Raw genomic sequence first — 14,208 nt, 5'->3', positions numbered from 1 at the left:
ACTCTTCCACCCATTACAGAACATCTGATCATCACCAGCTATTCTCAGTGTTTTGTTATATGTAAATGTCCATTTAAGCTCTTGAATCTGTGCCATAGCATTGCTTCCTTAAGCCACAGCCCAACATTCATCTTGACTGCATTAAAGCTTAACTGTGGGGTGAAAAACTGTTTTTTTAAAAAAAGATATATAGGTGTTTCTCTTATTTTTGGTTTCCATGAAGTTTTTTAAGAGTTAAACCATTTCATTCAAATAATTACAGGGAAGCATAGTTGATCCTATATGTTATACATTTCAGTGTAAATTCATCAAGTCAGTTCAAATATCAACTCTTGCACTAAACCCACGCAAATCTTAACCTTCTACCCTTGCAACTAAACTAAATAGGATTTTTCAACTCCTTCTCTGCACTCTTATGGCCCATGCCCACCCCTCTAATCTAACATATATCCCACTATATTGTGATTATTTGTTTATCTAGTTTGAGCCGAAGTTTATCTTATTTGCCTTTGCAGCCCCAGTGTCTAACACAGGGCCTAAAATATAGTAGGTACTTAACAAGTGTTTGTGTAATAATGTAATTGACAGTGTTCCAAACAGGAAAAGGTTTTCTCTGGCAGCTGTTGTGTTAAATGTTCTACTTTCATTGCCTGATAGTTTGTCTGAAACCCCTTCTGTGAAAAGGTAAAACAGTCTGGTGGAAAAAGACAATTTGTACTTTGCTAAGCAAATGAATGTGAAATACTTAGCAAACCATAAAATTCAAAACAAATAGGCAGGGGCTTCCCTGGTGGCACAGTGGTTAAGAATCCGCCTGCCAATGCAGGGGACACGGGTTCGAGCCCTGGTCCTGGAAGATTCCACATGCCGCAGAGCAACTAAGCCCGCGAGCCACAACTACTGAAGCCCGCAAGCCACAACTACTGAAGCCTGCGTGCCCAGAGCCCGTGCTCTGCAACAAGAGAAGCCACTGCAACGAGAAGTCCGTGTACTGCAACAAAGAGTAGCCCCCGCGCCCCGCAACTAGAGAAAGCCCACACTCAGCAACAAAGACCCAATGCAGCCAAAAATAAATAAATAAAATAAATAAATTTATTTTAAAAAACCGAAAAACAAATATGCAAGTGGGTTGTTGGGATGAGGGGGAAGGTATCTGGGAGAGGATCTCTGGACATGACCTTCATTTCTTCCCTTAAGAATGGCAGCTCAAAAGGGAAAGAGGGCAAGACTCATAGATCCTAACTCAAGCTAGGAATCCCTGACCACCTTTCCCATGGATGCTTGGCAGGCCCAGAGAGAGATGTCTTACCTGGGATATGTAGCTCATGCTTACTGGAGAGCGCATGTTCAAAGAAAATACAGTGGGAAAGGACCAGAATTGGATGGAGGCAGCAGGGCAGGCTGGTTAGGAAGCTCGGGATTCTGCTAGCTGAGAGGGATTGAGCTTCTCAGTTACGGGGGGAAAGGCACCCATGAGAGAGCAGAGAGAAGAGGTCCCTTTCCTCTCTTCCAGCCAGACATGCAGGCCTATGGATGAAAGTTGGGAAGGCGCTCGTAATCACTAGGTGACTGAGGAGGACCAGAGCATGCAAAAAGACTTCTGAAGCATCAACAAGCTTAGAGAGTATGTCTGTCACCATAGCCACCAACACCATACAGCTTTGGAGAAACCGTCTGCAAAGTATATAATTCGACTTTGCATGTCATTTATTTCTTTCATACATTTTCTCTCCTAGCAAATTCCAGCAGCCATCAAGATCTTCAAGGACTTTCAGCGAAAAGCATGCTGCTTCCCCAGCCACACAAAGCCCAACCCACAGTGCTGACTACCCCCTCGGCCAGGTGAAATACCCCAGTGCTGGATCTCCACTTAGAATCTTGCCCCTTCTATTTTTAAGAATTGCCTGGAAAGTTCATAGTCTTGTTTTCTGCCTAGTTTTCTTTGGAAACACACTATTTAGAAACATATTTTACCTCTGTTAGGATCGAAATAATTCTACTAACTGTTACAGACTCTTTGCTCTTGATTTTAAGGTTTTAGTACGTCCTTTTGTAGAAGTTTCATTTCAGCGAACAATTTGCCATACAACTACAGCTGAAGGTCCAAACCCCAGCTGGAATGAAGAACTCGAACTTCCATTTAGGTAAGCATATTTTCCTCATTCTACAAGTGACTCCAATCAAGAATAAAATGGGAAAATATCTGACTTCTGAAACTTGGGTTCATTGCTGGGACACACCCCACTCCTCTCCAGGCTCTGGCTTCTTACAGCCCAAGCTTCCCAGTCCCTCAGTCCCACAGCCCCTACACTGCTTTTCTTTTCTTCCCCATCTCCCCAACTCTGGAAGCTTTAAGTAATTTTGAAGCTCCCTAGTTCCCATAAATTAAGCTTTCTCCCTCATCAGAAATACATAGGCATTTAAAATTTTTGATGAAATGATTTTACATATTTAAAAGACTCATTATTTCAGATCTTGAAGCAACCCAGAAATTATCTAGTCTAGTGCTCTACCTTTATAGAAAATAAACTAAAACCTAAAGATGGAAGGTGACTTGCTTAATGCCAAATAGTATGGGAGATGATGTGAGACTCACCAGGACAAGCCACCAAAAGGGTTTGTCTCTCTGCACGGAGCCTGCAGTCTATTGCCTTGCCTTTTGAGTATAGGTACTACGTTACAGGGTCTCTGTGCTAGAGAAATCCTTTAAATGAGACAGCTGCCATTAGTCCTCCTATCTATGCTCATATTCTGGTATTATTCCAGTTTGGACATCTGAGTACTCATTATTTCTCTTTTGCTCTTTTCATGCTCCCTGATCATGGGTGCCCATTTGCAGGGCCCCCAATGGGGATTACAGCACCACCAGTTTGCAGTCAGTGAAAGATGACGTGTTCATCAACATTTTTGATGAAGTTCTATATGATGTCTTAGAGGTAAGTTCACGTTTTTGAGAAAGATGTCTGTATTCATTTTCCTATCCTCTACCCATCGTGTCAGTCCTGTCAGGGAGGAGAAAATTTCCCCTTACGCCTGTGTGTTCTTTTGGCTGGTCTAATAATTAAATTGACACAAGACAGATTAACAGGGGAAAAATAAACAACTTTTAATTTTGTATGTACAAAGGTCTCATAGATACACGATCTAGGAAGTGACCAAAACAGACAGCTTTTATACCTTTTAGACAAAGAAACAATAAATTTGTGAAGAATTGACAAGACATAGATGTTTGGTTTTGGGTAAATTAGTAAAGAAATAACAAGGTTTGTTTGTACAGCCTCCTCAGCCCTGGATTCCCTGTCTCTGGTGATAAGGATGTCTCTCTCCCCCCAGGTGCAGGGAGGGCACCTTTCACACAGGAGATTTATTTCCTGCTTTCTGCAGACAAAGGAGGGTCAGAGTGTTCTTGCACCAGCTGCTTTTCAAGTAACTTGAATTCAAAGTAATCCATATGCCACTTTGGCATATTTGGGGGCAGCCTGCCCTGAGCCCCATCAATCCCAAAATTTGGAATGTTTGAAACCTGACCTGTATAAATGGGGAAAGAAAGAAGGGAGGAAGAGAACCAGCTTTTTTATTTTCAACTTGACTGTCTGCTATGATCCAGGAATTGTACTAGGAGCTTTCTATACATTGTCTTAATTTTAAAATACCCCTACAAAGTAGATTGTTAAATCCCCAATTTATTGATGAAGAAACTGAGGTTCGGAGAAGTTCAATGACTTTCCTAGGGTCACAGAGTTATTAAGTGTCTTAACCAGAATGTGACTTAGATCTGCTTAACCTAAACCCACCGCGCTTTCAGCTAAAATCCTGCTGCTTTCCTACTTCCTATCCGGAGTTGTTAAACAATTATTACTTCCCACCCCTCCTTTAGGACGACCGTGAAAGAGGAAGTGGAATCCACACCCGTATTGAGAGACACTGGTTGGGATGTGTGAAAATTCCATTTAGCACGATATATTTCCAGGCAAGGGTAAGCATCGAAAGTAAGAATTTCACAGGAATAGGGAACTGCTCTATCCATTTTTCCTGTTAAAGGTTTTTTTGTGGAAGTATACCCTTAACACTGAGAGAACCTATGTGCAAGGCCACTATTGGAAAGATAAAAATCACTATATAAAGCCATTGATCTTCTGTCATATTTGCATGACTTATTAAAACATCTATCTTCCTTACAGTTAGTAGTTAATGTACAACTTTGCCAATCTGAGAATTTTTTAACTTTTAAATGAAAGTGAAGAAGGTAGGACAAAGTAGAAACTTGTCAAAAATGACAAAAGTGGAGTGGATAGATGCCTGAAAATAACTTGAAGAAAACAACCAGGCCAGTTGATGGCCCATTTTAATCAAATGCTTTAACGTTTCCAGAGTCCTCAGTATTTCAAAAATGAAAAATGGTTGGTAGCGACTTGCTCAACTAAAATACCATTCTTCAGAGTTTAACAGTTTTGCTTAAGGGGATCCATTAGGTTAACAATTCTTGAATGGCATAGTAGCGCTAATCTGAGACAGTTAAAGATTCTGAAATGGCTTTAATATCCCAGTATTAAATCCATAGCAACAGGAGGCTTTGAGCCAAAGACTGTGTTAATCTCACACAGCTACAGAGGAAACAGTTTAAATCCACATGTGATGACCACATAGAGCAAATGCCGCCTGGGTCACAGTCTCAAGCACCGCCAAGAACAAAACTCAAGTGTGAGAGGCTTGGATTGGTTGGAATTTCAAGAATCATTTGGAATTGCAATCCTCCCTAGACCAAAGGGACTGTCTACAGGTGATGCTGCAGCTATGTGCATGCCAAAAATTTTACATTTCCCACTTCGAATAGATTTGAAATGAAAAAAATTTTAAAGAGCACATCATTTTGCAAATCAAACTGCCCATGTTATTTGACATCACATTTGGAAGGGTACTCAGAAGTAATTACTCCAAACTCCTTCTTGATAAATGAATCTCCTTTACTATATCCTAGTAATACCCATACTCTCTAGAAGTAGGGACCTCACTACCTCATAAGGTAGCTTGCTCTCTTTCCAATATCTCTGTCATAAATTTCTTCTTTAATCTGTGCCATAAGCTAAATTCCTCCCTGGGACCCCCATTCATAGGTCCTGGTTTGGAGCTACACAAAACAAGGAGACTCCTAATTTGGTAATAATAATAGGAATAACTATATTTATCAGGTGCATAGTATTGATATATACCATTTCTAGCTAGTTTATATGTCACCTTAATTAAACCTCACAACAGCTCAATAGACATTATTATCCCCATTTTATAGATGAAAAAACGGAAGCCTAGAAAGGTAAGTAACTACTCAAATCCCAAAGTTTACAGCAGATCTGGGATTCAACTTTTACCAACTTCCAACATTTTACATTGGCTTATCCTTGAAGAAGGAGATTGGTAAAAGTAGAGAGACCTATTCAACTTCTGAGTTTATACGTCTCAATATTGCTTTTGAGAATGATTTTATCACATTTGTCATTTTAAAAGTTTTGCCTGATTCCAAAGCTCACGCTTTTAAATGAACCGACAGGGGACATTTGACAATATCTGGAGACATTTTTTGGTTGTTGCAACTAGTAGGGGTGCAACTGGTATCTAGTGTATTGAAGCAGGAATGCTGCAAACACCCTACAATGCACAGGACAGCCCTCCATAACAAAGCGTTCTCCGGCCCCGAACATCAACAGTGCCCAGGGTGAGAGACTCTGTCTTAAATTCTTACACTTCAACTATTTGGAGACAGTGTCCATTCCCTCCTGGCTCATCTATCTATTCTACAGACCAGATGTGCCCAGTTATTCCAGCTGTACTTTATACGGCGCTGTATTTATACTCTTCTTCTCCTTGTACCCTCTCATCTGCCTGGGTAAAGGCTTTGGGGGAACTCCACCAATGTAAAGAGGAAAATAAATAAGAGCTTCCTTCATTCCTCTCTAGAGGGCATGCATATTCACTGAAATAAAGATTGGATTCTTTGAAAATCTGTGAATTTCAAAGTCTAGCCCTGAGTAGTTTTGTAGTACTAGACAGTCTTCCATAAACTTACTGTTGCTTTGACTACAAAGGAGTAAAAACTTCTGCCTTTTTGAACCTCTACATAATTTAGGTCATTTTATGTAAGAGGCTTGTAATTCGTTCAGCCTACATTTATTGAGCACCTCCTGTGTATACAAAACACTGCAATATACTGGAGACAGGTGATACAAAAAAAGAGCACAATACAGATTCTATTTGCAAAGAACAATTATCTAAAAGAACATGATAAATATGCACACAACAGTGAAGTCTGGCAGAATGTGTCAATGCAATAAATGAAAGAAGCAAGTTGTATGTAAGGCTGGTGGAGATAAAACAAATCACGAAGGAGATAACATCTGACCTGAGCCTTGAAAAATGATTAAAATTCTAAAAGGTGGAGATGGGAAGCTGAGGCATCCCAGAAAAGGGGACTGGCTGCCAGCTAACACTTTTTGAGCACTTATCACAGGACAGGCATTTTTCTTAGTGTTTTACATCTATTAATCCATTCAGCATACATAATTACCCTACAAAGTAGATACTATTATTATCTCCTTTTTACAAATGCACAAGCTGAGTCACTTCGAGTTTAATCCAGGATTTGAACACAGGCAACCTAGTATTGGAATCAACTTGCATAACTAGCACATGTTCCGCTGAACCAAGCAAAGAAGGCAGGGGAAGAGAGAGCCCTTGCTGTGACAGCTTAAGGAGACAAGCCTGGAGAGACGGGGTGGGCCCTGAATACAGTCTGAGCAGTTTTTACTGAATTCATCAGATGATGAGGAGTTGACACTTACCTTTGAACTTCTGTTGGAAAATCACCAGGATGTTTACAGAACTGTATTTTCTTCACAGATTGATGGGACATTTAAAATCAATATTCCCCCAGTTCTTCTGGGCTACAGTAAGGAGCGAAGTGTGATTATTGAGCGGGGTTTTGACGCTGTCCGAAGCCTGAGTGAAGGCTCCTACATCACCCTGTTCATTACCTTGGAGCCTCAGCTGGTTCCTGGGGAGTCGGTTCGAGAAAAGGTAACTGCGTACTCTCTGGAATCGCATGTCTGACGCGGACGGAACCTGAGAAATGCTTGCTAGGCCATGCTTTTATAAAGTTGTACTGAATGGCACAGGGAGAGGTTTCCTTACTTCAGTATCCATTCATTACTCTTTCGGTTTGGACAGAATGAAGGTTAGAGAACAGCTGTGTGGGTTTGTACCTCATTGAGTCAATAATTAGGTCAATCAGCAATTTAAACTTTTAGCAAAGCAAAACAAATATAAACATGCTCTACTTTTAGAAGAATTTTCTCATTGGGTAGAAAATGAAATATGAAAGTAGAAAAGCAGATTGCTTTATTATCTTGACACTTACTGGCAAGCGTGCTGAAATGCATTTCTAAATCTGACCTCAAGTCCCTGGTCACGTTGTATATTGAATCAATTCATAGGATCATAAAACCAGGTGACCTTCAGGGGTCACCACAATTTATTTCAGTGCCTTCGGACAGAAACAAGTAAGTATATGCACAAGTACTCTAATTTTGCGCAGCTCTAGAGAAAAAGAATTTCTAGAACTTCTATTTGTTAGCAACTGCTTCCCAACCTTCAGAATTGGGAGATACTTTCTTAATGTAACATACTTGTGCAGCATTGATGCATACTGCCCTTATCAGACTTGGGAGAAAGATTGATCATGACCTCTTATTATTATAAACTAATACAGTAATGACAACCACCACCAACAACATGTGCTGAGTTGTCACTCTGTCCTGAGCACTCTGTCAGACATTGACATGTGTCCTCTCTCTGAATACTCACAGTTGTCTTGTATGGTGGGTCTTCAACTAGGAGATGAGGAAAATGGGGCTGAACTGTCCAAGTTCACCCCGGGGAAGTAAATGGCAGCGCTAACAATTAAACATCTGTCTGACTTTAAATCATCCATATTCAACAAATATTTACTGAGCATCTTCTGTGTGACAGGCATTTTTTAGGCACTGGGAATATGGCTGCCTAAAAAAGCAAGTAAAAATTCCAAATTGTTAACTACTAAGCTATACTGCCCAAATTATTATGCTGACTCTTTATCCACTGTAATTAAGACTCAGACGGAGATGGAAAAAAAACGAGCACATTCCTCTGTTTCTTTTTCACTATTACAGTTTGGGTCACAGAGAAAAATACTATCACTATTTCCTACTTGCAAGGCATTTACAGGAAAACATGAAGGACTGTTGGAAAAACAAATCTATGAAATTCAAATTAACCTTATATGCTAGCCTTTGTCACTAAAGCTGTGACAAATATGTTCTCCAAAAAACATGTTAGAATATATACATTTCAAAATATTTCTAGGAAGGGAAACATGTTCAGAATGCTTTTCTTCATGTACAGATTCAAGAGAAAGTCAAAAAGCATGTTTACACAGAAAAATGCTCCCAGAGAAAAGACGATTTTGCTAGTTCTATGTATTCTTAACAGAAGCAAAAGCGGTTAGTACTCCACCTGGAGATGAGCTTCCAAACCACGGGAGAGCAGTCTGTGACTGGGGCTGAAAAGCTGAAAAGCTGAAAACCAGAGGTGCCTTTGCACTTGGCCTTCTTCCCAGGCACTGACCTCCTACTGCAGGAGTTTTAAGGGTCCTATGGCCTTCCTTCCTTAAAATGAGATATCTAGGCTGTCAGCTGCTGCCTTCGGTGGCTTTTTACTGCCCCGCTGTGGCTGTATGTGGCATTTCTCTCAGACCTCCAAAATGAGGGCGTAAGAAAACGCCTCTGGAAGGCAGACTCTGCTGCTCCTTGATAAGGAATACTTGTACACTGACAGGATCCTGGCGTCCTAAACACACAGTGGCAGAAAGGAGAGAGAAGCTCTTGCCCTAAATAGTAGGGACCACAACCTGGAATTGTTTTTCCACTTAACAGCAACTGCCAGGATTAGCCCATTAGAGTCTTCCCTCCACCATCATCCCATGCTGAACCATTCCATACGATTTTTTAAAGATATTTACTCATGGAACTGTCTAAAAAATCAGTAGCAACTCCTGAAACTCTTAACATCCCCTACTTTACTCTGTCTCGATAAAAACAAAAGTTTTTTAAAATAGATTATGTCTGTTTATGAAGTCTTCCTTTTATTCCTTTTCTTTTTTCTTTCTTGCTTCTGATAGATGAGTGACATGCTTAAAAGTGTACCAAGCATCTTGTTTTACTATTCATCAGCCAATAGTTATTAGGTATTAATTACCTGCTTCTGTCCTCTGCCACCTTATGGAAGCTGCTGGGTCCCAATGTATGTGTGATCCCTTGGCAATGAACTACAGATGTCTGCAGTTCATGAAGAATAACTACCTTTATCTTTTGGCCCATTTCATTTTGTCAGAAAGTTTCTTATTTAGCTCTGAATCAGGAAGTCACATGTCTGAATGTCACCTGCATACTGGGAGCTACCTCCACTGTTTCCACGTCCATAAAATCCATGAGCTGCTTCTTACATAAACAGTGTGGCTGGGACAATTATTTCTGGTCAGTGGAGCTGCCACAGTGTAGGTATTCAAAGGGAAAATAAACCCATTCAGTTTTCTGTAAATATTTACATTAACCTAGAAGTTAAAGAATTGAGCCAGTTAAGAATCTTCCAAATTTCATGTTGAATCTAATTGTGAATCTGTCAGTTCCACCTTTATTTGTTTCATAATAAACGACCCAAATCCTTTTAGTATTTAGCTTTTGCTTGGCACTTCTTATATTACCAACATGGCATACTACCCTTAAATTACGGTTTCAATCCATTAAATGGCATCCTTGTGGTCTAAACAAGTATTAATGATCATTAATAGATACCTATTAAATGCTTACATTATGCATGCTCAGTGCAGAGAAGAACACAAAATGACTGAAACATGGGCCTTGCTCCCAAGAAGCACTAACTACAGAGTCAAAATACACAGCAGAACATCCAGGTCCAAATGGCAGAAAAAGTTTTATACATACTTTTTTCAATTTGGAAGTAGTCAGTACTGATTCAAGATTTTTACTGTTCTTTCTGGACACTGTCTATAGCTGCCTCTCTTTAATGCTTCCATAGCATACGGTGTCTATCCCTACAGGATCTCTGGTCAAGTGTTTCAAGCAACTGATTGCTTATTAATGTTCTCCTCCAGACTAGAAGTTTCTTGAGGGGTCTGTTTCATATACATTTATCCAGACTGCCTAGAACCCTTTAGACTTTCAGCAAACGTTTTTCAAATAATTGGATGCATATGTAAATTAATGAGTTTAAAAGAAACAGGGATGAATTCAAAAGGGTGCTTTTCTTCACACCACCCTTGTTTCATAATTCTCAATCTTTCTAAAGTTACAATTATTTATACCCTAGAGTCTGCATACATCCCTAATAAAGTCTTGTGAGCTCACCTTTTTCATTTATTTATGTCGTCATCATACCACCTATTCGGTAGCTACCGTGTCTTGGCACTGTGCTGAGTAGGTGGTTATAACGACGACGATGATGATAAGGTTAGGATTCAGATGTCAGGGCACATCCCACGAAGAATATACAGGAGGGTTTTGGAAATGCCTCCATCCTATCTATCCGCCACAACCGCTACCTCAATTTCTGAGGATACAGCAATCAAATTAGAAACAGGAGCCACAGTCCAGCTCCAATATAAGAGAAGCCAAGAACAATTCAGTATTCTAGATCCTATTAAAAGTCATAAAAAAGTAACGGGATGTTCTCTGTGCTCTCATTCATTCATTCAGCAACATTTGTTAAACACTTACCATGTGCCTACTATGTACTATGTACTATGTGTGTAGTATCCTCGATACTGAAGGTAAAAAACTAGATCAAAACAAAATCCCTGACTTCAAGAATCTTACTCTATGAGGGAGACAGAGTAAACAAATATATCAGCAGTTTTAAATGCTAAAATAAGTAAAGCAGAGTATGAAGGGGATATCTAGATGTATTTCCCTCCTCGAAAACAAACAAACAAAACTTTCAAGCACTGCCTAGAATGTAAATCTTACCTAAAAATTGATTTTCTAATAAAATTTTGAGTTTGTCTTAAAATCCTTTGAAATGTAAGCAACGATACATAAATTTTTATACTAAACAACAAAAATCTTGTAGAAACATTTAAATATCTGCTCTTTTCCATGCTACGTTTCAGCAATGGCTTGAAGGAAAAATGACACCCTATGTCCAGAGACAATTGAAATCTGTTCTGTTTCAGCTGCTTTGAGTTACTTTAAAAAGTCTGGGAATTGGCTTATCTTGGATCAGAGAACCACTTTAAAAAACTACTATACATTTGACGTTTCGAGTTCTGCTTCCTTTTACCTTGAGACCCATTACTATTATTTAGTACGTTGGTTATGGATTTAAAACTTTTTAGCACATCCATATATACTTGTAAATTTGTTGTCCTTTTAACATGAGTTGCTTTACCTTTGCATTTGAGATGTTTGATTTCTGAGCCCTCTCCCCTCTAAAACCAACATCAAGATACACATAAAACTATTGCTTGGCCTCATCAATCAGAAGTAGTACATCATAGTTTAATTTTTATACGTTGCTTTATTAATCCAATAATTTCCATATGGCTGCTTGCCTGTTGACTACTTTCTTTCAATGCTGGTGAATATATTTTAAGTGTTTAATGAATCCATCTAATTTTTAAATTATAAATATAATTAAATAAAGCTTCAGGAACACTGGGGCCTGACAATTTTGTAAAGGGGTCACTAAATCATACTTCCTGAAGCACACATTGAGTTCACGTTGACTGTGGGATCTGAACAGGTTCTACTGTATCTCCTGTAATGATATACAAACTCCATGGAGTCTTTATTTTTGAAGTTTGATTCTCAGGAAGATGAGAAATTGCTTCAAGCGACTGAGAAGTTTCAAGCTGAATGTGCCTTAAAGTTTCCAAATCGTCAGTGCCTGACAAGAGTGGTTGACATTAGTGGGAAAACCGTCTTCATTACTCGTTATCTCAAGCCTTTAAATCCTCCTCAGGAGCTCCTTAACACTCACCCCAACAATCCACAGGCAACAGCAGTAAGTATTTCACAGCCAATCGGTGTTGGTGCTAAAAAGGTTTTAAAGTTTCAGTATATCGCCCTCTTAATTACCATATTTCATAGTACCTAGGATAGTAACTAGATCAAGATCATTAATGATTAATGATTAAAACTCCTTTAGTGCCATGAGGCTTACTTTCTTTAGAAAAGTCTGGAGGTACCAGTGAGGATAATAATCCTTAGTCCATTCTTTCAGGGAGCAATTAATTATTGAGTGCTTACTGTGCCCCTGACATTACATTGGCTGCTGGAAAACTAAAATTTGGAAGATGCTCTACACTTTCACAATGTCTTATACAAACATGTTTACATTATGTATTCTCTATAACTCTGCTAGAATTTGAACCTAGGCCTCTGACTTAGAACTCGTGCACATTCTATTATACCAAGATAACTACTCAGTATTATATTTAATGCTGTAAGCATCATTAAATTCAAATTAAGCAAAAATTATTTCCAAGCTTTAAGTATGTACAGCATGTAGGCCATCCCCGTAAAGTACATCCATACCAGGTCATTAAATACTCATGCATCATTCTCTGCCTGCAAAGCACCATACCTATTGCAATCTCACATGAACAGAACTGTACGCTGAATGGGCTATTCTTAAGTGGACAAGGTAACCCATAACTGTCTTTGGCGAGTGGATAGTACAGAGAGTAATTGCTGCTAGTAAGTCATTAATTTAGTAATTTAGGAACAGGGTAATGATATGCCTATTTGCAGATACAGATATATATTAAAAAACCAAATAAACATTGTGTTCTACATTTCATTTACTTTTATTATTAATCAATTTTTATTAAAAACCTTAACAGGGACATCTATTCTCTCTAGCAGAGTAGATGTGCAGAAAACTTCTCCCAGTAGAGAACACTTAAGAGTGATGAATAAAATATTTAAAACATGTTTTAAATCATGACTGAAATAGAAATAAGATGAGTAGGAAAACCCAGAGACAGGAAACAACAGGAAAGCAAGACTCCACAAGGGTGAGGGCTTGAAATAGTGTTTGCTCTGGGGTCACCCGTAATTCCTAATGCCAAGAGCTGGGTTTCAATGGGCCTCAAGGTTGCTGGAGATGGGAGGTAATGCATGGTGCTGGAGCATTGGGTTAGAGACTCAGCCTCGGAGCTGGGACCCTTGAAGTGTAAACTCACTTGTAGGTAAACTAGGAAATACCCTACCCTGCAGAAGAAAACCTGCCTGTCTCAGCCTTGACTCTGGATGGAAGAGAAAAAAAAAAGTTTCTCCTAAGAATTCCTAATCACTAAGCTGTACTTATTCACACTTGGGACTGAAATTTACACTACCTGTAGGACCTCAAAAAACTTCAATCGAAATTTAATTTCAAGAATTCCCTGTTGGTAATGCCCCTAAGTCCCTGTCAGAGCAAACACAAATTCTTCTAGGAGAACATCCTTTAAACTCAGCCTCAAAAAAATTCCACAGAAAACGTTCCAAGCAACATGAACATATAAAAGATCATCAATGAAGAAATAAGTCACTATGAAGAAGGTAGGAGTTAGCAGAAACAGCATTCTGCAGAATCGGGACACAAATTACCAGATTCAGAATATAAAATAGGTATGTTTAATAAGTTTAGAAATCTAGGGAATTGAAAATATAACAAAAGGACAATAGACTATTAGAACTGATACACAGCGTGTTAAAAGTACTACATGGAACTTGTAGAAATAAAGAATAGTTAAAATTAGAAACTGAACAAACAGTTTAAACCTAACATCAAATATAGTTGAATACAGAGTTAAATTAAATACAGTTAAATACAGAGATAATTCATGAATATACAGGCAAAGAAACTACTTGGAGTATAGCACAGAAACCGAAAAAAATGGAAGACATAAAGGAATGGTTAAGAGACAATGGAGGATAGAGGGAGGAGGACCAAATTGTGTTTAAAAGGAGAAAAGCAATATTCAAAGAGAGAGCTGAGAATTTTCAAGATTTGATGAAAGACAACAATGATTCAGGAAGCCCAATGAATCCCACACAAGATAAAATGAAATTAAAATCCAGGTGTATAATTGGGAACAAAAAAAACAAAGATGATCTTTAA

At 38.8% G+C, this 14,208-nt stretch overlaps 1 protein-coding gene across 2 annotated transcripts in view; it reads left to right on the top strand.

The window, feature by feature from the left end:
* Nucleotides 1–14,208, top strand: part of CC2D2A (coiled-coil and C2 domain containing 2A) — a 134,586-nt gene that overhangs the window by 104,004 nt on the left and 16,374 nt on the right. For both annotated transcript variants that reach the window (XM_036853360.1, XM_036853358.1), the window contains 6 exons: nucleotides 1,737–1,842; nucleotides 2,035–2,144; nucleotides 2,840–2,936; nucleotides 3,878–3,976; nucleotides 6,892–7,068; nucleotides 11,902–12,105. In XM_036853360.1, the coding sequence (XP_036709255.1) occupies nucleotides 1,737–1,842; nucleotides 2,035–2,144; nucleotides 2,840–2,936; nucleotides 3,878–3,976; nucleotides 6,892–7,068; nucleotides 11,902–12,105 (793 nt within the window). The remainder of the gene's footprint in view (nucleotides 1–1,736; nucleotides 1,843–2,034; nucleotides 2,145–2,839; nucleotides 2,937–3,877; nucleotides 3,977–6,891; nucleotides 7,069–11,901; nucleotides 12,106–14,208) is intronic.

This window comes from Balaenoptera musculus, chromosome 5 (genome assembly GCF_009873245.2).
Source record: "Balaenoptera musculus isolate JJ_BM4_2016_0621 chromosome 5, mBalMus1.pri.v3, whole genome shotgun sequence".
NCBI classification, from domain to species: domain Eukaryota; kingdom Metazoa; phylum Chordata; class Mammalia; order Artiodactyla; family Balaenopteridae; genus Balaenoptera; species Balaenoptera musculus.
Note: the sequence above shows the minus strand (reverse complement) of the source record. Positions and strands in the feature narration are given on the sequence as shown.